The following is a 22,379-nucleotide window of genomic DNA, read 5'->3' as shown; positions in this document are numbered from 1 at the left end:
AGTCCAGAGGGGAGGAAACTCCTCAGTTCTCGCCTGCCCATCAGCTAGGGAATCTTCATGAGGGGAAGTGAGCAGGGAGGGTGGGGAGTTGAGGGGGTTTAGGAGTCAGAACAGCAGAGGATAGGGTTTTTTTCCCCCCTCTAGGGTTTAAATTGACGTTCAGAAAAAGGAAGAAGTATGGTTAATTTTAGGCACTTAGAGTAGTTAGCAAAGTGTCACTAAGAAGTAAAGGGGTTAGACCTGCTTTGATTTAAAACAACAACAGCAAAACTGTTGTAATTAGGGTTTTGTATGTTGAGGACTGTGTCTTTTCATGTCTAAGTCCCTTCATATTCATGTTCTCTTTTCCTAATAATAATAAAAAATGGCAACAGTTTAATATTATTTGCTAAGAAATGACTCTGTACCAGGCACGCATCTCATACACGTATTATCTCATTTTCGTGTAATTCTTACAATACCCCTAAGGAGGGGGTACTGTTTTATTTTTCCCATTTTGCAAATGAAGAAACTTGAATCTTGGCCTGAGGTCACACAGCTGGTGAGTGGCATTACTTCAGTCCTGATTTACATTTCTGGAGGACGGAAAAGGGAGGCGGGAACATTCCCGGCCACACCGTGTTCCTGCCTCAGTCTACAGTGGGGAGTACCACATCCGCTTCCCTTTCCAAGCTCTCTCTGAGGATGCCAGGAAAGGATGGGAAACTGGCTTCTTGTTTTTCCCTATAGGAAGGTGCTTGTCCAAGCTCAGGGCAAAAGCTTGTCACTGTCCTCCTACAGGTGATCCCAGAGAGAGGCATAAGGAGAAGGCCCCTCCCCCATGCTGGGGTTTGTCTCCGGTTAGCTCAGGTGAGCCCACGGCAGGGACAGAGACTCCTCTGTGTCCTCCTCAGGATCCTGAGTCTCGGAAGGAGGGGCAGCGACAGCCATGGAGGAAAAAAGCAAGGGCATCCTAGGAAGTTGTGCACAAAGGCCTGGGCAGGAGTGAGCAGGGAAGGTTCGGGGGAGATGGGGCGGAGCGGGCTAAAGGAAGTGAGAAGATGCTGAGGTTTCAAACCCATCATCTAGCAACCCAACCAGAGGAACCGAAGTGGGGGGGACGGCAGGGCTGAGGTGAAGCAGAGAGCATGGGTCCAGCCAGGCACCATGGGAGGGGTCTCTGCATGGTCAAGGGGCCAGGAGAGGACAGGGAAGGACAGGAAAGGAACTAACCCTTGAGGTTCCCCATCAGGCCACGTGTGAAGTTTGGGGGCCCATCCAATCTGTCCTCTGAGTGACCGGAGCTGGCTGATGCTGGCAGGTCCCCGGGATCACAGATGCCACGACGTGGCCTTCACCCGGCCTGCCTGTTTACAGACACCACCCCTGGCTGAGGAGTGACAGGGACCTGCAGTGCCCAGGGTGAGATCCAAGAGCTGCATCACCGCTGCCATGGCCAACCCCACCCAGATTTATAGGATCCAGTCATGGCGAGCGGCCCCTCCCATCTCACGAAGGACCAAACAGGAAGGGACACTTCTTGTCAGCCATACCTAGGCCCTCTGAGTCCAGGGACGCCCCACTGGAGGTGTAGGGTGGTGGGCTCAGAAGAACAGGCCACCATCATCCAAGCTGTCAGGACGGTGTGGGCTCATCAAAGCAAATGAATGAACCCAGGAATCCCTGCCCTTGGGTAAGTGGGGGGACGGGGCTGGGGCTGGCTCCTCCTCCGTCAGGCCCCTTCAGTCACCAGCTTCCGGATGCCTCCTCAGAGCAGGCACCTCGGATACCCTGAGGATGCTGCTGTCTGCTTGGTCCCTGTGTCTTGGGCCCAGTGGGACCGAGGCAGAGACAAGCACCCTGACAGCCGGGTATAAACAGAGGGTTGCCCACTCTACCCTCTTCCTAGGGTTCCTTGGAGGACACATTGAGAGGATGCTCTAGAGGGCTTAGAGCTATTGGAGAGACGCCCATCAAGCAGGATTTTCCAGCCTTTCCTACCACGTACCCCGGCAGTGTTTAACTCACAGAGACACAGCACAGTCTGGTCCTGAAGGGTTTGGGCTCTGTGGCCACCCCCGAGTTCAAATCTTGCTTTTATCACCTGCTAGTGTGGTCTTGAGCAAGTGACTTGACGTCTCGCGTCTCCTGAGTGCCAGTGTGTAAAATGGATGGTAAGGCCCCCCCACCCCTCCAGGGTCATGTGGTACAAGGGGCTCTTGCCGGTGGAGCACTGGGCACGGCACCCGGCACAGGAACAATGGCGGCCCTTACTGCTACCACTTCGACCCTCCGCGGGGAGCAACAGGAGTTAAATTAGTGGTGAATCCACACGAATCCTCTTCTGAGGCTTTCACGGTATTTCTGAAATCATCTCATCGGTCCAGATCACTGTACCCATGCAAGCACCAGAAGGGCAAGATGTCTCCCATGCGACAGATGGGGACCAAGACCTGGGCTTCCTCTTCCCCTGCCTGCACCCTCACCTTGTCCAGGTGAGCCGGCTCCCAGCACCAACCAAAGCTCAGCCAGCCGCCACCCAGGCCCCGGCAGCCCACAGAAGACAAGAGGTTGGAGCCAGGAAGACCGGGTTTTGCGGGTGGGGGAATATGAAGGATCTGAGCTCTGTGACTCACCAGGGGCTGGGCCGGAAGTACAGGCCATGTGTCTGGCTGACCCACAGCGGCAGCGGGTACCTGCTCCTTTCAAAGGAACACCTCCTTCTCTGTCCTCTAGACAGCGGGGTCTGTCCCCACAGGAAGATCTCCCAACCTCCTTTTACTCCTCTGCCTGGGTACACGACCCCCCCCCGCCGCGGGGCTCCCAGGAACCTCCTTCCAATCTGCGCCTCAGTCCTCTGTTCAGTAACCCCTGGGGTTCCCACCATCAGCCAGCAAGTGGCTCCCCAATTTTGGCCTCCCGGGCACCTGGCTAGCTTCCCCTTTCACTCCAGCTTCTCTCCCATCTCACTCTCTACCTCAGCCCGGCAAGTTTCCACATCGTTTCCAGACAGACAGCCTAGCCCCCCTTCTAGGTCTCCCTCTCTGCTCCCTGTCCCCGTCTCCGCAAAGCCTGGTCCCACTCAGCTTCCCTCCAGAGAACCCTGGCGACCCTTGCCCTCCGTCCCCGGCACAGTTTCTCCTGTGTCGCAAATACACACCAAGACTGCAATTTACAAAGAGGTCTTCTAGCCACACCTTGTGGGGAGCCCTATGGCGGTGGAGAAGACACACGTGCTGCCATCACACACCAAGGCACGGCCAACCTGCTGCCTGGCCGCCCCCAAGGGGCACCGTGGTGCCGCCTACTCTCCTTCCACGGGGCTCCCCTGCTGGTGCTTAGAGAGCCACCCGCAGGCACCGGGGGTAAGTTCTGCCCCGGCAGTGCAGGCAGTGCATTTCCCGAACCGTTCAGATCCAGTGGGCTGTTCCTGGGGGCTACCAAATTCATCAGGTACAGGGGGCATGGAGGGAGGAATTCGGCCTCAAGGAGGAGCATTGGGGGCAGAGGGAACAAGGATGTGCAGGGACCACGCGGGTTCAACTTTTCACTCCTGTTATTCAACAGCTGCTGCGAGGACTCACCCTTCCACTGCCACACCCCTAGCTTCCTCCCTGCCGGTACCTAAGCTTTGGATGGGCGTGATCAGAGCAATACCACTGCGACGGGCCCCCTCCGAGGCTGTGGGGGCTACAAGTCCCGACACATGCCCCGAGGAGGGTGCCAAGAGAGGGGGAGACCAGAAGGTAGAGGGGGCACTCCAGGCGTCCTCCCAGATGGGGCCTCTCACCATTTCCAGCTCCGTCAAAAGCTCCGTGGGGGAAAGGGCCGAGTCAGCACTCTAGCCACCACTCTCCCAGGGCCTGGCTTTAAAACTGTGCTCTGGGGCTCTTGGAATGGCCATCCTCCTCCAGCCCTCCCGCCCTGCCTGTCTGCAGAGTTCCTTCACCGAGGAGAAGACACAGGCAGGAGGGCCAGGAGGCAGGGGGACAGCGGCTGAGCCTTGACCTGGGGTGGGTAGAGCCGGACCGCCTGGCTGGTGCCTAACATTCAGCTCCAGGTGGGTCTGGAATTCAGCGGGTGGGGTAGGGGCTTCTACTTGATGTGACTATGGGTCCCTCCAGACCCCACCACTCCCATTTGCACAATCGGGACAGCTCCATCGGGCAAATACGTGTCTTGGTCCTCTACGTCACACCGGGCGGGCCAACTGAGCGAGCATCGACCTCAGCTAGAGGGCCTGGAGCCTCCAGGGGGCTGTTTGGGTTTTGCACCAAACTGCAAACAGTGCACTGACTGTCCCCTTTCACTCACCCCCAGCCCCAAATTAAACATCCAGCCAGCAAGGCTGGGCCCAGCGCCGGGGCTGTAATAACCACACTCCCCCACCGTGCCAGCTTCGACTCCTGCAACCCCCCCACTCCGGAAGTGGATCTTTCCCTTGAGCTCTCAAATTCTTGCTGAGGGGTCTGTCTGTCCCTACATGCGCTGTCACCCTTTGAAAGAGCAGCAGAAAAAGAAGGCACAACTTGGGTTTTTTGTTTTGTTGGTTGGATTTTTGCCTCTTTAGCAGCTCTTTTGGGGCCCAAGGTCTGTCTACTCTGGAGGGGCGCCAGTTTGGTCAGAGCCACCCACGCCACACACACACGCACGCACACACACACACACACACACACACACACAGCACCCCGCTTGTCGCTGCATCCTGGGGACACGATATTGCCCCACAGAGCTCCCTTCAAACAGCGCGGCTGCCACATGCCACAAGCTGTCCTTGAAGACCGAGTGTGGAAAATATAACCCCCACCCCCCAGATGCCAGGAAGGGCAAACAAGCCCTGACGGTTAATTCGAAAACAGTAATAACGCAGGGGTGAGACTGGCCTGGAGGGAGATCCTGGACGCACAGAGCCTCTGGTTTCTCCGGACGCACGTCTCTCGGCCCAACGCAGGGCCGGCGCCGGGTGGTCCGGGGGCGGGGGTGGGCGCGGGGGTCTCCCCGGAGCCCGCCCTCTTCCTCTGAGGCGGCTCGAGACCCCCGGGCTCCCCTCCCCCGCCGCCTGCCACATCTGGTTCCACTCAGGTCCTCCCCCACCTCCAGGCGCGCTCCTCCTCCCCTCTTCTCTCCCCCCCTCACCCCGCCACCCTGCTTCCAGAAAAGCGGAGACGATTTTTAAAAACCCAGTCACACACAAACACACGCACGCACGCACGCACACACATGAACACGCACACGCGCTTCTGGAAGAAAAAAAAGAGGGAAAGTCGAGAGCGGCCCACTCCTGTCCCCCTCCCCCGCCCGGCCCCCGAAGTTGGCCAAGTTGGCAGTGCCTTACCCGGGAGGGCGGCGGCGGCGGCGGCGGCGGCGGCGTACACGGGCGCGCCGGGCCGGCCGAGGTGCAGACCCCCGAGGAGCAGGACGCAGCGCAGCAGGTGACGAGGCCAGGGCGCGGGGGCCGGCCGGAGGGGCTCCATGCCCGCGGCGCGGCGCTGGGGCACGGAGGGGTGGAGGGACCGAGGGCGCACGGGCGCGGCGCGCGGTGGCAGCGCGGGCGCAGGGCTCTGATGATCGCCCGCGAGGGGCTCGCGTCTTCCTCCGGTCGGGACGAAGTGATGCCTCCCGGGGAGAAGAGGGGAGGAGGAGGGAAGGAGGCTGGCCGGGCGGAGGGAGGGCGGAGGGAGGAGCGCAGAACCCGGGAGGAGGGTTTGAGGGGCAGAGGGAAAGGGAAGCGGGCAGCGTGGGAGGGGAAGGGGAGGAGGCGCTGGCGGGCGCGGGGCCGGGGCCGCAGAGAGAGCGCCAAGAGGGGAAAGAAAGGGGAGGAGGAGAGGAGAATCTGCGCGGTCGAGGAGGACCTCGGCGTGCGCTCTTTTTCTCGCTCTCCGTCGCCCTCCCTCTCCACGCCTCGCCGTCCCTCTATTCTCAGTCCGGGCTTCAAGCCCCAGACGCTGCGTCACAACTCCCCGGCTGGCGCGGGCGGGGAAGCAACGGCAAAAGTTTCCGCAAACTTCACGGCGTGGCGGGACCTGGGCTGCGAGGCCCGGTGGGGCGGGGGCGCGCGGCCGACCCAGGCGGCCAGACCCGGGCCGCGGGCGCCCCCTCTATCCCGCCTTTCTGTGCAAGTCTGCAGCCGGCGAGCAGCCGCTACCTCCACGCCTAGGAGGACCCCCTCCCCCGGTCTGGGGGGAAAGGGGCGGAGCCCAGGGCTCGGCCACCAGGGCGAAGACTGGGGGAGGGGGAGGCAGGGCCCCTGCCATGTGCCGAGCGCAAACACTGGCACGTCTTGTTTTAGCATTTGTAGGACCCGGGGGTCAGCGTCCCTGGCGCAAACGGGTGCAGTGCTTTTGCTAGTTGGGGCTGTATCCAGAACCCAAGGGAAAATCTCTGCAGCGAACGCCCCAGCAGACAGACTTTCTCACTCTCACCAGCAACCCTACTGCTGCTGCTGGCCGGTCGCAAAGGACCAAACGGAAATTTCATAAAAGGGAAGACAATCCACAGTTATTCCGTATTATGCAACAGGTCACCGCAGTGCAGAGCACTGGACTGCGAGTCAGGATGTTGGAATCTAGCCCCAGCTCTACTTCTGATTCCCTGAGTGGCTCTGGAAAAGTCGCTTGAGATCTCTGGGCTCAGAGCCCAGCTGAGATATTTAGAGACCCTAAATACAAAGGAGATTCCCGTTCTCCCACCACAAGTAATCAAATAAAAACACTATGAAACGGTAATATAACTTTTATTGTTTCCTGTGCTGTCCACCTCAGTGTTATTTTTGGAAATAACAAACTCAATTTTTTTTCCTCCTTTTAAACCACCCTGGCCTTGGATAAATCTTTTCCCCATCTCTGCAATGAGGGTATGGGGTCCAGAGATGCTCCTTTAGCTCTTTCTATCTTTACTGGGCTGACATTCTTGGCTAATGCCAGTCCAGAGGCTGCAGAGCGTGGCAGTGGGCACCCAGAAGTCTCCTACAGTCCCCTGGAAAAGATTCCCCCTGCCCATGCTTTGGCCCTAGAATATGGTTAGCAGCCAGACCAAGGAAGTTGCCGGCGTTGCACAGCAGGCTCGGGCAACTCTGACAGAACCAAGGCCTTTCTGGTGACTGTGGCTTCACCGCTCTTTGGGACACACCTTGGTGTGGCATGTCCCAGGATCCCAGCGCTCGGCGAGTGACTGGCCGTGCTGGGGCGAGCTCACCAGATTATCCTCTTGGCCTCCTTTCCCACAGTCCTGTTATCTCCAAGGGGTTCGAGGGCCGGCCATCTTCACTAAGCGCTCTTCTGTCATCTTGAGAGCCCAAATCACAGCATGCTTCTGCTCGAAGCCGTCTGACGGGCTTCCCTCTGCTCACTGATCTCTGGATGTGCTGGCCACAGTGCTCCCTCTCACCAAGGGGCCCCCTTTCCTCTAAAAGGGAACTCTAGCAAGACACCCAAGGAGCCCTCCAGGTTCCAGAATAGGGCTGGATCTCCCTTCCCCACCACTTCCTCCCACCAGCGGGGCAGAAGCGAAATGCCCCACGTCACCAGTGAGTCACGTGGGTCCTGAGTCCGCTGCCGTGCGGTCTGCACAGTACCGAGCCCCGCGCACACAGGAGGTGCTCGCCAATCTTTCGTTCACCCACTCCCCAACCACCGATGGCCAGCTCCGTGCCAGCTACTGGGGCAGCAAAGATGGGCGCTTGTGGCCCTAGGAGAGTTTCATGTAGTGGGGAAAATCTGTCCCAACTTTTGCCATATTCCAGGCAGAGAACACTCTCAGGGGCTGAGGAGCACAAGTGCACTGCGCCCGCAGGGACAGATGTCTGTCCAAGTCTCTGAGGCCCTACTGTAGTCCCTGCCGAGCGAGAGACTTCCTGCTCCAGCGTGTGACACGCTGTCTTCGGCTGACTGGGCCCACATCTGCGGCCACCATCTGTCTTAGATCTTGAGCTCGCAGGGCAGAGAGCTGGGCCACTCTCCCAGGAGAAGCCAGTCACCCCCACTGCTTAAAGACCCTGCACACCGTCAGGTTTCCACGGGACATGGTTGCAGTGTGCGGGAGCAGTGCGCCTCCTGAGGGCTGGGGCTTTCACCAGCACCCGGGGCCTCCATCTACTTCCACAGAAGGGCCGGTGTCCTCTGTGCCTACAGCTTCCTCAGCATTCCTGCTAAGGCTCGGCTGAACGGCCACACATTACTAAGTGCCGGACATCCGGCGAGAGGCTGGGGACTGGTGAAGTCTGTGACCTGGTCCAGGAGATTTTTACGCGGCTGGGAGCTGCTGTGGTGAAGCCGATCCTGAAGAATGGCTCTCCGTCAGACACCGTTAGCCAGCGAGAGGTACTGTGGGTTTGCTGAGCTCATCACAGCCAGTTTAGTGCAAACAGCACAGACTCTGGAGTCAGAAAGACCCCAGGTCGAACCCTGCCTCGCCCACTTAGTAGCTTTGCGATGTTCAGTGAGGAACTCAAGCTCTGAAGTCACGATTCCTCTGTGTAAATGGGGCAACAATTCCTACCTTGTCCTGAGAATTAAATGTTGTGCATAAAGGTACGGCACAGCCCCTGAATAAAGATGCTCAGGTAACGTTCATCCCTCCTGCTTCCCAGCTTCCTCTGCCACTCGGGCATCAGGGAGTCTCCCTTACTCCTCATCCCCCAGCCTGCCTGCCCCTCCGCTGCCCAGCACCCCGCTGCCCACGAGCGCTGCACCCGTCAGCTGGATCGGGACTGCAACACTGGGTGCTTTTCTTCGCCGGAGAGGACAACACAACTCCCTCCCTGCCTGAACATCTCATACCTAAATGATGTACAAAACTGGTACTCTGGAGTGTAACCAATCCAGGTAGAAGCAGCTCAGTGCTCACTCGGGCTGGCTCGTAAACGCATGCCCATAAGCATGGAGCGATGAGAGGAGTCCAGGCCTGGGGGCTGCAGCTAAATTGGAATTCCCACAGTCATTTCTTACCACCACGTGTCCCTGAGCAAGTCACTTCTCTTCAGGGGCCTGGAGCCCTTGGACGGGCAAGTTTTGGTGTCATTACTCACTGTGCTTTGGCTTCGGGCTCCTCTCACTTTGGTCTCCTCGTCCCTGGTTCTGGGGCTCAGCAGCCTCTCCAGCCAGAGGGTGCCCGGGGTGGGTGGAGACTGTGGACAGCCCCGGCAGGCCAGGCCTACAACGACAACTTACGAAAGAACACAAGACAAGAAGAATGCAACTGGAGGGCCACTTAGGATAGGAAGACAGAAAGGTGTGGTCAGTTCTGACCGAGAGAAGGGTGTGTGAACCCACAGAGGCATCTGAGATTTTCCTCAGCCTGAGCCTTTCCAAGCCAGGGGCTCACCTCTGTCGTTCCCACCACCTCTCCCCCCTTCCCGGCCTCTTCCTGCAGCTCAGACTTGTGGGTCTCCATTCAGGCACTTGGCCCTTCGGGTCCTTTGAGACAAGCTACCTGCTGGTCCGCAGCAGGGAAGATCTCAGAAAGGAATGGGCTGAAGAGGGAAGGTAGAAGGCACGCTTGGGATTCAGGTTTGGCTCCTGTTGGAGAACACGGAGAAGGGCCCCTCTGCTCTCTGGAGGGCCACTGAGTTTGAAGCCACTTGATTTCAGGCCAACACCTGTACCAGAAGACCATTCCTTTAAAGGGACTCCAAGTCCCAGCCTTGCCTTTCTGGAGTAGTCGGAGACGATCACCTCACGACTCCCTGGGGAAGCAGGCTGTGCAGACTCCCTCGCCAGGAGCTGTGGGCCCCCCGGGTGGAGGAGGTGCCACGGAAGGCCGGCAGCCGTCGGCAGGGCCTGGGAGTAAGCTCAGGGCAGGCAGGCTCAGGACTGAGCCGAGTCCAGGCTGGGGGCTGCAGCGCGGGCCACAAACCCAAGGTCTCCAGGATCCTCGCTGGCTCCAAGGGAAGCTTTAGCAGGGCAGGAGCAAGCTGGCCAAGGGGGTGTTCAGAGAGGAGCAGAGGTTGGCCTGAGGCACCACAAGGAAGTGGGGCCGGCACCAAAGAACAGGCTACAGTTGAGGGGATGTAGTTTCCAGAACCCTCTGCTGCCTTACCGGGCTGGTGCCAGGGCCGGGGGGGGGGGGGGGGGCGGGGGGGGGGGAGAAGGACGCCACATCCTCCTGTCTGCTCTCAGGGGCCTCTTCCAACCTGAAGCTGCAGCTTCTCTGAGCCTATCCTTGCCCCGAGAGTGGGGCTGAGCCAGTGAGGCCCACTCGGGTCCAGGGCTCTGGGTTCTGCATCTCCCCCTTCAGGATGTCATCTGATGCGGTTCCCTGGTTCCTGATTCCCTCTCCCCAACTCAGGATGGACAGGCAGGGTTTTTTTAGTCTCAGTACGTGATCCTCCAAAGCAAGACGGGTCTACAGTCTTCGGTAGCTCTCACTGATTCTGGCCTGGAGGCAAAACAGGTGGGAGGTGGCTTTGCAGACAAAGAACCTTCCCGACCCATCCCTTCCAGATCCATCCCTTCCTCCCGATGCCCTGGTGGAACAGAGCCCCTGGCCAGAAGAGAAGCCAGGTGGCTGCATCCAGCTTGCCCACCATCCACCTCAGCTCCAAGAGGATAGCTCGAACTTCCAGAGCCCCGAGTGACACAGCAATAAGGGGACTGGGGCTCCAGTGGGTGGTGACCAGCATTTTAAAAAATGAAGTTAAACAGAAAATATCAGAGTGTATCACACATGAGCTAACTTCTATTCTGTGAAACACGTATTGGGTTGAGATGTTAAGGGTTTCCTACTATGGGCTGCCATCAAACAAATTAGAAAAAAAAGATACTGGGGGTGCCTGGCTGGCTCAGTCAGTAGAGCATGCAAAGACTAGATCTTGGGGTTGTGAGTTCAAGCTCCGTATTGGGTGTAGAGATTACTTAAAATTTTTTTGTTTTTTATTTTTATTTTTTTATTGTTTTAAAGATTTTATTTATTCATTTGACAGAGAGAGAGATCACAAGTAGGCAGAGAGCCAGGCAGAGAGAGAAAGGGAGGGAAGCAGGCTCCGCGCTGAGCAGAGAGCCCGACGTGGGGCTCATTCCCAGGATCCTGAGATCATGACCTGAGCCGAAGGCAGAGGCTCAACCCACTGAGCCACCCAGGCGCCCCTATTTTTTATTTTTTTAGAGAGAGAACCTGCACCAGCTGGGATGGGGGGCAGAGGGAGAGAGAATCTTAAGCACAAAGCCCAGTGAGCAGCTCGATCTCACGACCCTGAGATCATGACCTGAGCTGACATCAAGCCACTTAACCGACTGAGCCACCCAAGAGCCCCTTAAAATTACTGTTTTTTAAAATATTGCTATTGAAGACCTGGAATCAGCAACGATTCCCGGGCTGGTCCTGCCCAGCTCTGATCTGCTCCCTTCGGCCAGCCCCCACTTCCTCTTTGGGTCTCACATCTGAGGTCCCTCACCACCATCAGTGCGGCCCTACCCCTTTCTCTCCTGGGCCCCACGCTTCAACAGACCAAACAGCTTGTTCTTTCAACAGGCCCTAGGCTTACCAAGGAGCTGGTTCTCATCGTGCCAAGTGAGCACACCCATGTGACGAGGCAGGAGGTAAGGGAGACGTGTACAAAGTGAGGTGACAGTTCCAGAGACAGGCAGGCTGGAGGGGACACCTGGGCTGAGTTTTCAAAGATGGTCAGATGGTCAAGGCAAGTGAACAGCATCTGCAAAGGCCTGGAGGTGTGGAAGAGTATGGGGTCGGGGGAGAGGTGCTGGAGGGGCAGACATGTTCTATGGGAAGAGCCCAGAAAGTGTGAAGGACGCTGTGCGGCAAACCCCTACCCCTTCTCATTCTAATTCTGCCAGCTTCCAAAGCCCATCTTGGCTTCATTTCCCAACTCCTCAGGGACCCCATCCTGCTCTACAAAATTTACCAGCTCCCAGCTTTCCTTTATTACATTTAGCTTCTCAATTATAACCTTCCTTAAAGCAGGAGCCGGATCTGATAAACCTTTTTTTTTTAATTAAAGATTTTATTTATTTATTTGAGAGAGAGTGAGAGAGAGAGAGAGAGCATGAGAGGGGAGAAAGTCAGAGGGAGAAGCAGACTCCCCATGGAGCTGGGAGCCCGATGCGGGACTCGATCCCAGGACGCTGGGACGCTGGGATCATGACCTGAGCCGAAGGCAGTCGCTTAACCAACTGAGCCACCCAGGCGCCCAACCTTTTTTTTTTTTTTTAAAGATTTTATTTATTTGGAAGACAGAGATCAGAAGTAGGCAGAGAGGCAGGCAGAGAGAGAGAAGGAAGCAGGCTCCCTGCTGAGCAGAGAGCCCGATGCGGGGCTCGATCCCAGGACCCCGAGATCATGACCTGGGCTGAAGGCAGAGGCTTTAACCCACTGAGCCATCCAGGCGCCCCTCTGATAAACCTTTTTAGCTCCCACAGCACCCAGCCCCGCAAATTCAAAACAGAAGGTTCTCAGCTGCGTGACGCTTATAGAACCGGTGAATGTAGCTCCAGGTGGGAGCGGCCAGCCTGACCACGGAGCATGTTCAGTTAGAACCTCAACACGGTCCGCACCAGGCTCTCCTGTCACCTTGTTCTGGATACACTTTCGTCCACTTAATGTGGGATGAGGAGCAGGGTTAGCATTAATGTTGTGCACGGGGCTCTGAAAAGAGTCTGTAGATGTAAAGAATTAATTTTAGGGAAAGACCTTCCTCTTCATGTTTCCCAGTGGCCTGCCGTTCTCTCAGAGCACAGAGCCAGGCTGCAGGGCTCAGGTCTGGCTTAGAGCAGGTTCCTTCTAGAACAAGTCAAGGCCCTCGATGGGGGATCTTCTATATCCTACAAACCTCTCTCCAGGGAACCCTGTGACATGGGAGGCAGCATCTAGCAACACTCTCTGCCTTTGTACTTTTTTCAGTTGCCAAAAACAATTCCACATCTCCCGCCCCTTCTGAGCCTTATAGCAACTGGAGGCGTCCAAGGCAGAGGCGGCCATTCCTGCCTGGTCCATTAGGGCACTGAGGGACGGGAAGACAGAGCAGGCCTGGGCTGGGATAGGGCAGGATTTTCATTTCCTTGTTTGTAAAGAAGATGGCATGATCAGATTGTGTAGGGGAGTTGAAGAATGAATGTTCTGTGAAGCCAGGCCCCCACTTCCCTAAGTTCAGTCCCGGCCCAGGACTGCAGAGGCAAGGCCGCTGCCCAGGCCAGCTGGGTTGTCAGCTGGGTCTCTAGACTTCTAAGGCGAGCCATGAGGGAGTCCGGGAGAGCAGAGCCCTAGAATACAGCCACACAACTGCCAACAGGGAACCAAGGCGTGTCCTCACCCACAGCAGGCTGCCCAAGGCTGGCACTCAGAGACTCATCGCACATTTTCAAGCTTGTAGTCCCTTCCCATTCAATCCTGCTCCGCCTACTACCAGCTACCAAATCTCTCTGGGTCTCAGTGTCCTCATCTGAAAAATCAGTGGGATACTCCTTCCGTGTCTGCACCGAGGCTGTGAGGCAACACAGCTGAACTTCCCGACAAAGGACTGGCGCCGAGGAGCCCCTTCCCTTTGCTGGCACTGCGTCCTGTGTCCCCACGACTGCAGGTGCCTGGAAGCTACCGGGGCCTGAGGTTACCCCAGTTCTCCGGCCACGCCCTTCCTTCTAGAACAGCCAGCCAGCCGGCCGCGCTCTGACCCCTTCACACCATGGGGGTCTCCTGCCCAGTGCCACACACACACACGCACAGAGACACACACACACACACACCCCTTGGCTGACTCCAGCCTGTCTCGGGCCCCTGCTGAGCAACCCCAGCACAATAGGGCTCTTGTATTCCCTAACCCCACCAGGTCCCAGCTTCTGGCAGGTTCCCCCAACCCACCCGCAGAGCTCCACAGCAGCCAGAGTCCCTCACTACTTCCTCCTTAACCCTCTTTTCCCTGCAACCTCTCTGTTCTCTCCATCCTCACCCCTTCCAAAGATCTGCAGTCCCAGGCTCCCCTCACCCCTGATTCAGAGTGCCAGGCTGTGTTCACGCGCCCACCCAGGTCCAACCCAGGTCAGAGCTCACTCCCGCAGCCCTGGACCCTTCAGGTGAAAGAAAAATGTGCTAACTTAATTCACAATAAGGTACCAGTGAGTATTTTAAAGGCGGCCAAGGATGAGATGCTTTGCCCAAAGGAGTGAATGATCCTTAATGTATTGTTAGGTCCCAGGGCACTGGTATAAGGGATGTGTCGTACGTGCACTCCTGAGGCTCCCCGTAATTATAGGAGCACACTCATGACACTGGGCCTAGCACAGCCCAGAGCTTAACACAGACTTTTATCCCTAACACAGAAAATAAAACGGACTCATCTCTGTTTCCAGCTGGGTGAGTTTTAGACAAGGCCCGAAGACCACACTCTCCAAGTGCCCCACCCTTGTTGCTGCGGCCGATAGGAAGGTCAGCAGGACTTGGGCCCCTCGGTGCTCAAGCCACCGGGGAGGCGGACTCAGGGAGGGGTTGCTGAGAACGTGACTTTCCAAAAGGCTCCAGGTGCTGCTGATGCCCCTGGCCACGGAGCCACGCTGGCCTCTAAGATGCTCCTCCCTGATTCAGCCAGAGGCAGTCATAGATCCGGTGAGAGGAGACTGCTGACTTCATAGGACAAAGGCCGATAGGGAATCTCATGCCAAAGGGCAAGGCTCCTGCATCACCTCCCCCAGGCCAAAGGATCTGACCACCTGGTCGAAGGGCTCTGAATCGCCACCAGCAAGCCTGGGGGGCGGGGGCTCAGGCCCAGCAATCCTTCTTACTGGATCTTGCGATCTTTCTGTAAAGCACACTTTTTGACTCCCCTCTCACGTGCCAGGCACTTTATTATACCTACTATTTCCACTCCTTACAACCATGCATGGAGCTATCCCTGAAGCCTGCAGAGGTAGGATCTGAACCGGACCTACTCCTGAAGCCCAGGCTCTTAACCTCCAGGTGATTCTGCCTTAAGAAATGACAACAGAACAGCTAATTTTAGGAAGCAGAGACTCCCCATACCTCAACTAGCGTGTGTGCCATGTCTCTCCCCCACTTACTCCGGGGCTGATGTTAATTACAGACAGCGCGAGCCTGGGCAAGTAGAGTGATGAGTAAGTGGGAGGGGGGAGGGGCAGAGATTCTCAGAAAGCAAAACTCACCAAGGTGGGTGGAGCTAGTTATAAACTTGGCCTTCTCAGAAGTGAGGAGCTGGACCCGAGGCTTACTTCTAGCTCTAGGATTCTAGGAGACGACTATGTTTAAAGAGAATTATTTTCTGAATTAAGAAACACAGGAGCTATTTGCCTGCTCATCTTCTCAGCCAAGGAAAGCCTGTCCTCATAGCACTAGAGGAAGGAGGGCGGCAAACCCGCTAAGGCAGTGAGCCGGTGTGCTCATGTCAGCCACAGAAGTGGGGTGCACGCGGCTCCCAAGAGCAAGTCTCCCTGTAAAGCTGCCCATCTTCGGATGGGGGAGTCAAAGCCCAACTCCTTCCCATCGAAGACCTGTATTCCTTCCCTTCCGGGGGCCCAGAGCCGTCACCCGTGGATTGTAAGCCGACGGCTGAGCCTTCCCTATCCCGCTCACTGCTGTCTTCTCACCAACAAGCATTAGTCATCAGCGCATCGGAGGTTCAGAAGGTGTATGAGTCAACACGTTGCCGACATGCCTACAGTGTCCGCGGGGACGCAGTCAGCTGCAGGATTTCCCTACCTCCCGCCCCCTAGATGCTCAGAGCCCTGTCTGCAGAACTAGAGTAAAATCAAGAGGCTGGGAGATTCACTTCTCAAAACTTATTTTAATATCCTCCCCACCCTCCCCCGCTCCCCCCAAGTTGGGAAAGTCAAAAACAGTCTGGCTGGGTTTAATTACAAATTAATACACATTTTTTGTCATTGTTTAAAGTAAATCAGTTGTGGCAATAAGGGATTATCCTTGGAAAAAGTGAAACCCATATTAACAAAATATGTCATGGAAGAACCCCACTTAGTGATTTCATTGGCTACTTAAAAATCTAGAAAAAGTCAGCATTCTGCATGTTCTCTGGGGCCAGTCCGTGTAGTAGAAAGGTCTTGCCCAGACTCAAGCAAGCCCAGTCAGCTCCAACGAAGGCCTAGACCCCAGGGGAGCCAGGAGAGAGGGCATACCTCCTTCAGGACAAGGGCAGAGAAGGGAGATGAACAAATAAAGTCCCGCAGCTCCACTCACAAGCCCATGGGGAGGAGGAGGCAGGAAGTTAGAGGGAAGGTTTAAAGATGCAGCCTTCTTTCAACCTTGAAAAAAGTTAAAAAAAAAAAAGAAAAAAAAAGGCCTTGCAAGATCACTGAATGAGAAGAGAACACAAGGAATAGAACCTACTACTCTGGGTCAGTCTCGACTCATCCATCCTTCACACCTGCACGATCCATCCTTCTGGGGCGCTCAACCTTTGAGACTCACAGGGACACTCTGCTTATCAGCCTGAAAGTCATGGTTAAAGAGGTACCACACACACACAGACACGTACATCACATGTGTAATGCCTGTATAAGCACTTGTGATAAAATGGAAATATGGAAAACCATGTTTATCTGTGGTAACTTGGAAAGCTGGGGGCGCCAAGAGCTCCAGGGCTGCCTTCCTTCCACTCAGAGTTCCACAGGACGGTACCTGCCCGCCATCGTCCCTCCAACTGGGATCACTCCATCTTCCCCTAAGAGTACCTGGTTGCGAGGGGCGTGGGGCAGGGCAGGGCCACAAAACCAACACAGGGGCCAGCAAAAGTGTCACCAGTGACATTTTTCATGCACGGAAGAAAGACTCGAGTTAGTGAGAGCTCTCTACCCTTTCCGACTTCCCTCCCCCTGCCCAGGGAACTCGCATGCCTGAATGCTGCATCTTTAAATATTTCTGGCTGAGCCCTCTTGCCACATATGTCAGTAACATTCCAAGCTGGCTACCACATGCTCCGGCTCTGGCCTCCTCCCCTCTCTACCGTCGAGTGCTCTGCTGTTTCAAGGGCACGGTGGGGCCATGCGTCTCCCATTTCAGCTCCGTCTTCAGTTCATCACACACCTCAGAAACAACCAAATGTGGGGGGGGGGAAAAAAGTTCCAAAAGAATGTTCACGTTCAAAATACCTATCTCCCTGCGATTCTTTTTTAACTCCACTCGCTCAATCTATTAAAGTGAGTTAGACAAAGCGTGTGTGCACACGCACAGAGACGCACACACCCAGCACACACCCACAAAATTTAGAGGGCTGGGGGTTGTTTCCTGCCAAAAGATCTAACAGAGGAAAGCTTCTGAGCTGATCAGTTTTAATACCGTGGTTAACAGGAAAGGTACACCATTTAGCAAAGCACATTTAGAGGCCGTGGGGAGGACCTCCTGATCCCTCCGGCCCATTTTCTGCCTATACCTCTGGAACAGGTTTTGATAGTTACCACATTCAGAGAATCCAAGAGGACTGCATGGACAGATGAACCTTTATTTAAAAAAATAGCACTTCAAATAAATTAAAAGGGACAACCGTCAAGTGTTCAAATTGTGAAGAAAGAGCTGAAAACCTAGAGACTCCAAGCTGCGGGCTTCTAACCTCGTCCTTTGTCCGACGGCAAAGCCCCACACACCTCAGTCCTCCCACTCGACGCTTTCCCTCCTGAGACGAGGGAAGCGACTGCAAACAGGAGACCAGACGGAGGAGAAAGCTGCATCTGACTGGAATGAACGTTGCCACGTACTTGCTAATACGGGTTTCACTTTATGACCAAATGTATTCTTTCAAAAATAAAAAAGGGGGGAGGGAAGCTGCATGTTTTTAAAAATTGAAATTATTTAGGGATAAAACACTAACTCTAGTGCCTTTAACGGGCAATAGCAACTTTTTTCCTCCGAAGTCAAACACCATCCCCAGCTGAGCCTTTGTGCTACAAGCTTTTCAGGAGATGTTACCTAAACTTTATTAAAAGAAAAGAACAAGTTTAAATATAGACACTGGACTAGCCCAGTCTGTATTTTCAAGTCCACATTCTTCATCTGAAGCACTGCATCAGGGACCCCCCTGAGTCTGCATGTTTTCAAGTTCACAGTACATGGAACCAGTTTTTCTTTTTAATTTTTTCCTCACTCAGAGCAGCCACACGCAGTGGCCGTTGACGCCGGAACCTCGGGCGGGGCCTTTTCCTACAAGGCCTGGCCAGAGCTGCCCAAGGTTTCTCCTCAATGAGAATCGATGCTGTCATGCTCTATGGATGGGAAAAAAGCAAGAAAATAAAAGCACCTGGTACAGGTTTCATGAGATCCATTCGGATTCGCTATGTCCCAAACCCGCTGCTGAATGCCACTTGTCCACTTGGTGTGTGCTGAACAGTTCGCGGCCTAGGAGTGGGTCTCAATTCGAAGAACTGTTATTGGACGCCCCCGAGGTCGATGCGATAGCAGCTCCAGCGGGGCTACTCGTGGAGACCGACTTTCGGATGTGAGGCAGCAAGTAGGGGTCACAGGCCAGCTGCTGGACATCGATGCGGTCCTCCTTTCGATAGGCTAAGCAACGTCGAATAAACGCCTGAAAGGAAAGATTCTTGAAGAAGCCTGAGGCAGAGAGCATCCTGGGGGCTCCAGACGGAAGCCTGAGGCTCTGCAGCGGCTGCCAGGACCCAGGCCAGAAGCTCAGACAAGGGGTTCAGGGCTCTTCCCAGAAATCACCAGGCACACCTAGACAGGGCCAGGCAAGGGGATGCACGGGCAGCAGCGCCTCTCTCTGGCCATGGACTACTTCCCTGGAGGAGGTGGCCAAGCCGTTCCTGAGGGGGAATGGGGCACGACCCGACCTCCAGATGCCTCTGCCCCCAGAGCACAAAACCACTCTCTCCGCCTTGGCCGGTTTCCCTGGCCACATCTACCTTCATGGTCATGGCCTCATGTGAACTTTCTACTTCCTGAGGAAGTAAAACAAGCTATCATCCCAGGCAGGATTAGGACACCCACCCTTACTAACACTACAGTGCATCACAGGTTGGTAAATGCTTCCCCTGTGGATATCATTCTGCCTCACACACCTAAGCAGTAAAGGAAAACCTGAACAGGACTTGACTCCCCAAGGGTACTGAGGCATGGAATCAAAATGTGAGCGGGGTTTCATTCAGAATCCTAATTTACTACTAACATGGAAGTTTCCTTTGTGCTAGGTATGACGGGCTAGATAGGCTCAGTTTCTACCATTCTTATCACAAAGGCCCTTAAACAGGTGATCTATCTTTTCCTATTTTTTGTGTCACAACGTAGGTCCATCAATTCTAAGGAATGTCCCACTCTGGTGCAGGAGGTGGACAGTGCGGGAGGCTGGGCACGTGTAGGAACAGGGAATACACGGAAACTTTTTCTGCTCAGTGCTGCTGTGAGTCTAAAATTGCTCTAAAAAAATACAGTCTAACAAAGTCTATTAAAAAAAAAACCTAAAATATGAGATGTAATGATTTTCTTTTTTCCAGGTTTAATTAGTAAAAACCGAAAGTACAGCAACAATCCTGTTTTTCCAAAATCAAAACCACCTATACATAGCTGCCTGATTAAAGTATTTGGAAGATAAAAACAAATTCACAGAAATACATTTAAAAATCCTCAGCCTTTAAAAATGAACATTTCGGGGTGCCTGTGTGGCTCGGTGGGTTAAAGCCTCTGCCTTGGGCTCAGGGCATGATCCCGGAAGTCCTGGGATCGAGCCTCGCTTTGGGCTCCCTACTCACTGGGGAGTCCGCTTCTCCCTCTCTCTCTGCCTGCCTCTCTGACTACTTGTGATCTCTGTCAAATAAATAAATAAAATCTTTAAAAAGACAAAACAAAACACCTTTCTTAATGAGATGTAAAACAGGGAGTTAAATGGGTTACTTCGGTTTGGATGGGATAGTTATTGGTCAAATAATTCCACCTTGAATTTTCTCTCTACGCAGCCGCCAGGGCAGCCTTTTGAAACCGCAATCAGATCACACAGCTGCCCTGAGTAAAACCTAGGGGCGTTTCCCATCTGTCCTGCTGCCTGCCCACCCACCACGCTCCTCTCTGCTCCATGGATCTGCTAAGCTTGCCCTTACATCTCAGCTTCACACACTTCTCTGCTCGGAGTACTGTCCTCCCAAATCTACACACGCTCCCACCTTCACTCATTCACGACTGCTCAATACGTCACTTCGCCACTGAGGCCATCCCTGACCAGGCCACCAAAAAAGGAGTTCCCGCTCCTCGATCTTCTTACTCATTTATTTTTTACCCTCTGAGATGGATCTGTTGCTAGTTATTGTTTGTCTCGCCTGCTGGAACAGAAACTCCTGACAGGGAGAGACCTTGTCTGTAGTTCACTGCTACACACTTGCGATGCCCTCTACTCTCGGTACTCCCCAGGCACCCTAAGTATTTGTGTAGGAGGAGAGGGGAGAACAGGGTAGGTGTTGGAGAAATACACACTCGGAAGGAGGCAGAGGTTTTGACTGACTCCTTTTATACTGATAATCCATCCACTATTACCAAGAGAAGTAATACCGAAAGCAAAGCTGTCATTTTTTGCTTGCCAATGGGTCACAACTTACCTTTGCTTCTGGTGTTACTACTGGCTTTGGCGGGAACTGCACTTCAGTAGCTTTAAGAATAGTATTTTCTTGTAGAATGTCTTGCTGGGACTGGTTGTGGCCAAAAGGCTATCACACAAAACAAAACAAACAAAGGTGGGTCTCTGGTTAAAATTAAAGAGAACACAATTCAAAACCATAGGAAAGTAATGAAGACAATGAAGACATAGGAAAGTAATGAAGTCTTTTTATAGGCGAGGCGTGGAAAGGCTCAGAACTTAAGTAACACCCTCGCAAGGCAACATCAAGGTTAAGGCAGAGCTGGGACCGGAAGCAGCATGTCATATCACAACACCTCTGTTCAGGTTTGCTTACAGCCAAGAAAAAGAACATTCCAGCAGGATCCAGCAACCTCTTCTACCATCAGTGATACCTGTAGGCTTAAGTTATACATGCTTGTGCCACTGGCAGACCCAAGACACAGGTAAAGAGAGATGGAAAAGGAAGTAGAAGAGAAGGAGTAAGTACAAAGTGGAGGGGAGGAGAGCTGGGGGTATTTAATTGCTTCATCTGTGCCCCCATGTGCCATTTTCTTTCCTTTTTTTTTTGCCCCTCCCCCAAGATTTTATTTGAGAGAGAGAGAACATGCGGGGGTGGGGGAGAGAGGGAGAATCCTCAGCAGATTCCTCACTGAGCAAGGAGCCTGATGGGGCGGCTCCATGTCATGACCCTAAGATCATGACCTGAGCCGAAGTCAAGAGTCAAACGTTTAACTCCCTGCGCCACTCAGGAAGCCCAATTTTCTAAGATCTTAAAATGTAAGTTCAAGCCTAGTGTCATCTCTACCGTGCTTGTACATAACCTCTACCAAGATTCTCAGCAGCATTTCCACATTATCAGAGAGTATAAGTCATAATTAACTCCTCTGGGGGAGCCTGGCTGACTCAGTCAGTAGAGCATCCAACTCTTGATCTCAAGGTTGTGAGTTCGAGCCCCATGTTAAGTGTAGGGATTTCTTAAAAATAGTAGTCATTTCATTAACCCTTACTGGCTGGTTCTGAATAGTTTCCCCATATTAGAGAGGTAAGATAAAGAAACAGAGACCAAGGAGAAGTTAAAGAGGAAGCTGAAATCTGAACAAAAAGCTTGGTCTGGGGACTGTAATAAAAATATTAAGAGTCCTAGGGAGTTGCAAAACTCCCAAATGGCTTATACCCACAACCTACATGGCTGGGACCACTGACAAACTTCAATTATTTCTAACACACTGACAGCAAATATGTTGAGTACACACACTGGACCCTAGTATGTAAGTTTATTTGTAAGGCCGTAGGCTTACAAACACAGGAAAACACAGATGTGAAAATTCATTAGATATAGTTTACCACCTGGGTTATTATCTGTCCAAATGATCTATCACCTTGATCCAGAGGTAAAAGACAGTGAGCACCTCATAACACTACGCCTCCTCAATACAGAAAACAGGAAGCAGGTTTTTATTTATAATAGCTTTAAGTAATTAAAGTAAAGTAAAGTAAGTGGCTAAGAATAAAGAGCTCTGTAGATATTTCAAATTTCAGTTCTTGAGACCTTAAAGAATGGCTCCTGAGACAACTGTATACTTTAAATAAACTATTTCATACAATTCCTTGTACATATTATCAGAAACAAAACATATCCTGGATCTAATTGAAAACAGCAAAAATGCATGTTTTCAGTAGCCCAGTGGAATTCATTAAACACGCAGGGTTGAAAAGTTCTGCTTATGCATAAAGCTTTTATTAGTGTCTGTATTTTCTAACCACAACTTTCAGGATTCCATTCTGTGTCATCAGTTCCAAGAGAATAATCGACACCATGCCAGCACGTATGTGCGCCCCAAGACAGACTTGGTCAAGCCACTGCATCCGACCTTCT

General features: G+C 53.8%; 3 protein-coding genes across 8 annotated transcripts in view; 1 reads left to right on the top strand and 2 right to left on the bottom strand.

The window, feature by feature from the left end:
* Positions 1-5,584, bottom strand: part of MRC2 (mannose receptor C type 2) — a 55,177-nt gene extending 49,593 nt beyond the window's left edge. For both annotated transcript variants that reach the window (XM_045985390.1, XM_045985391.1), the window contains exon 1: positions 5,315-5,584. In XM_045985390.1, coding sequence (XP_045841346.1) covers positions 5,315-5,453 — 139 coding nt within the window. In that variant the 5' untranslated portion in view covers positions 5,454-5,584. The remainder of the gene's footprint in view (positions 1-5,314) is intronic.
* Positions 1-22,379, top strand: part of LOC123929308 (40S ribosomal protein S24-like) — a 576,828-nt gene that overhangs the window by 19,235 nt on the left and 535,214 nt on the right. The gene's annotated exons all lie outside the window — the stretch shown is intronic.
* TLK2 (tousled like kinase 2) overlaps positions 17,374-22,379 on the bottom strand; it is a 119,830-nt gene continuing 114,824 nt past the window's right edge. For all 5 annotated transcript variants that reach the window (XM_045985396.1, XM_045985394.1, XM_045985395.1 and 2 more), the window contains 2 exons: positions 20,484-20,591; positions 17,374-18,466 (listed from right to left, as the gene is read on the bottom strand). In XM_045985396.1, coding sequence (XP_045841352.1) covers positions 18,293-18,466; positions 20,484-20,591 — 282 coding nt within the window. In that variant the 3' untranslated portion in view covers positions 17,374-18,292. The remainder of the gene's footprint in view (positions 18,467-20,483; positions 20,592-22,379) is intronic.

Source organism: Meles meles, chromosome 18 (genome assembly GCF_922984935.1).
Source record: "Meles meles chromosome 18, mMelMel3.1 paternal haplotype, whole genome shotgun sequence".
In the NCBI taxonomy this organism is placed as follows: Eukaryota; Metazoa; Chordata; class Mammalia; order Carnivora; family Mustelidae; genus Meles; species Meles meles.
This window is presented reverse-complemented; position numbering and strand designations above follow the sequence as displayed.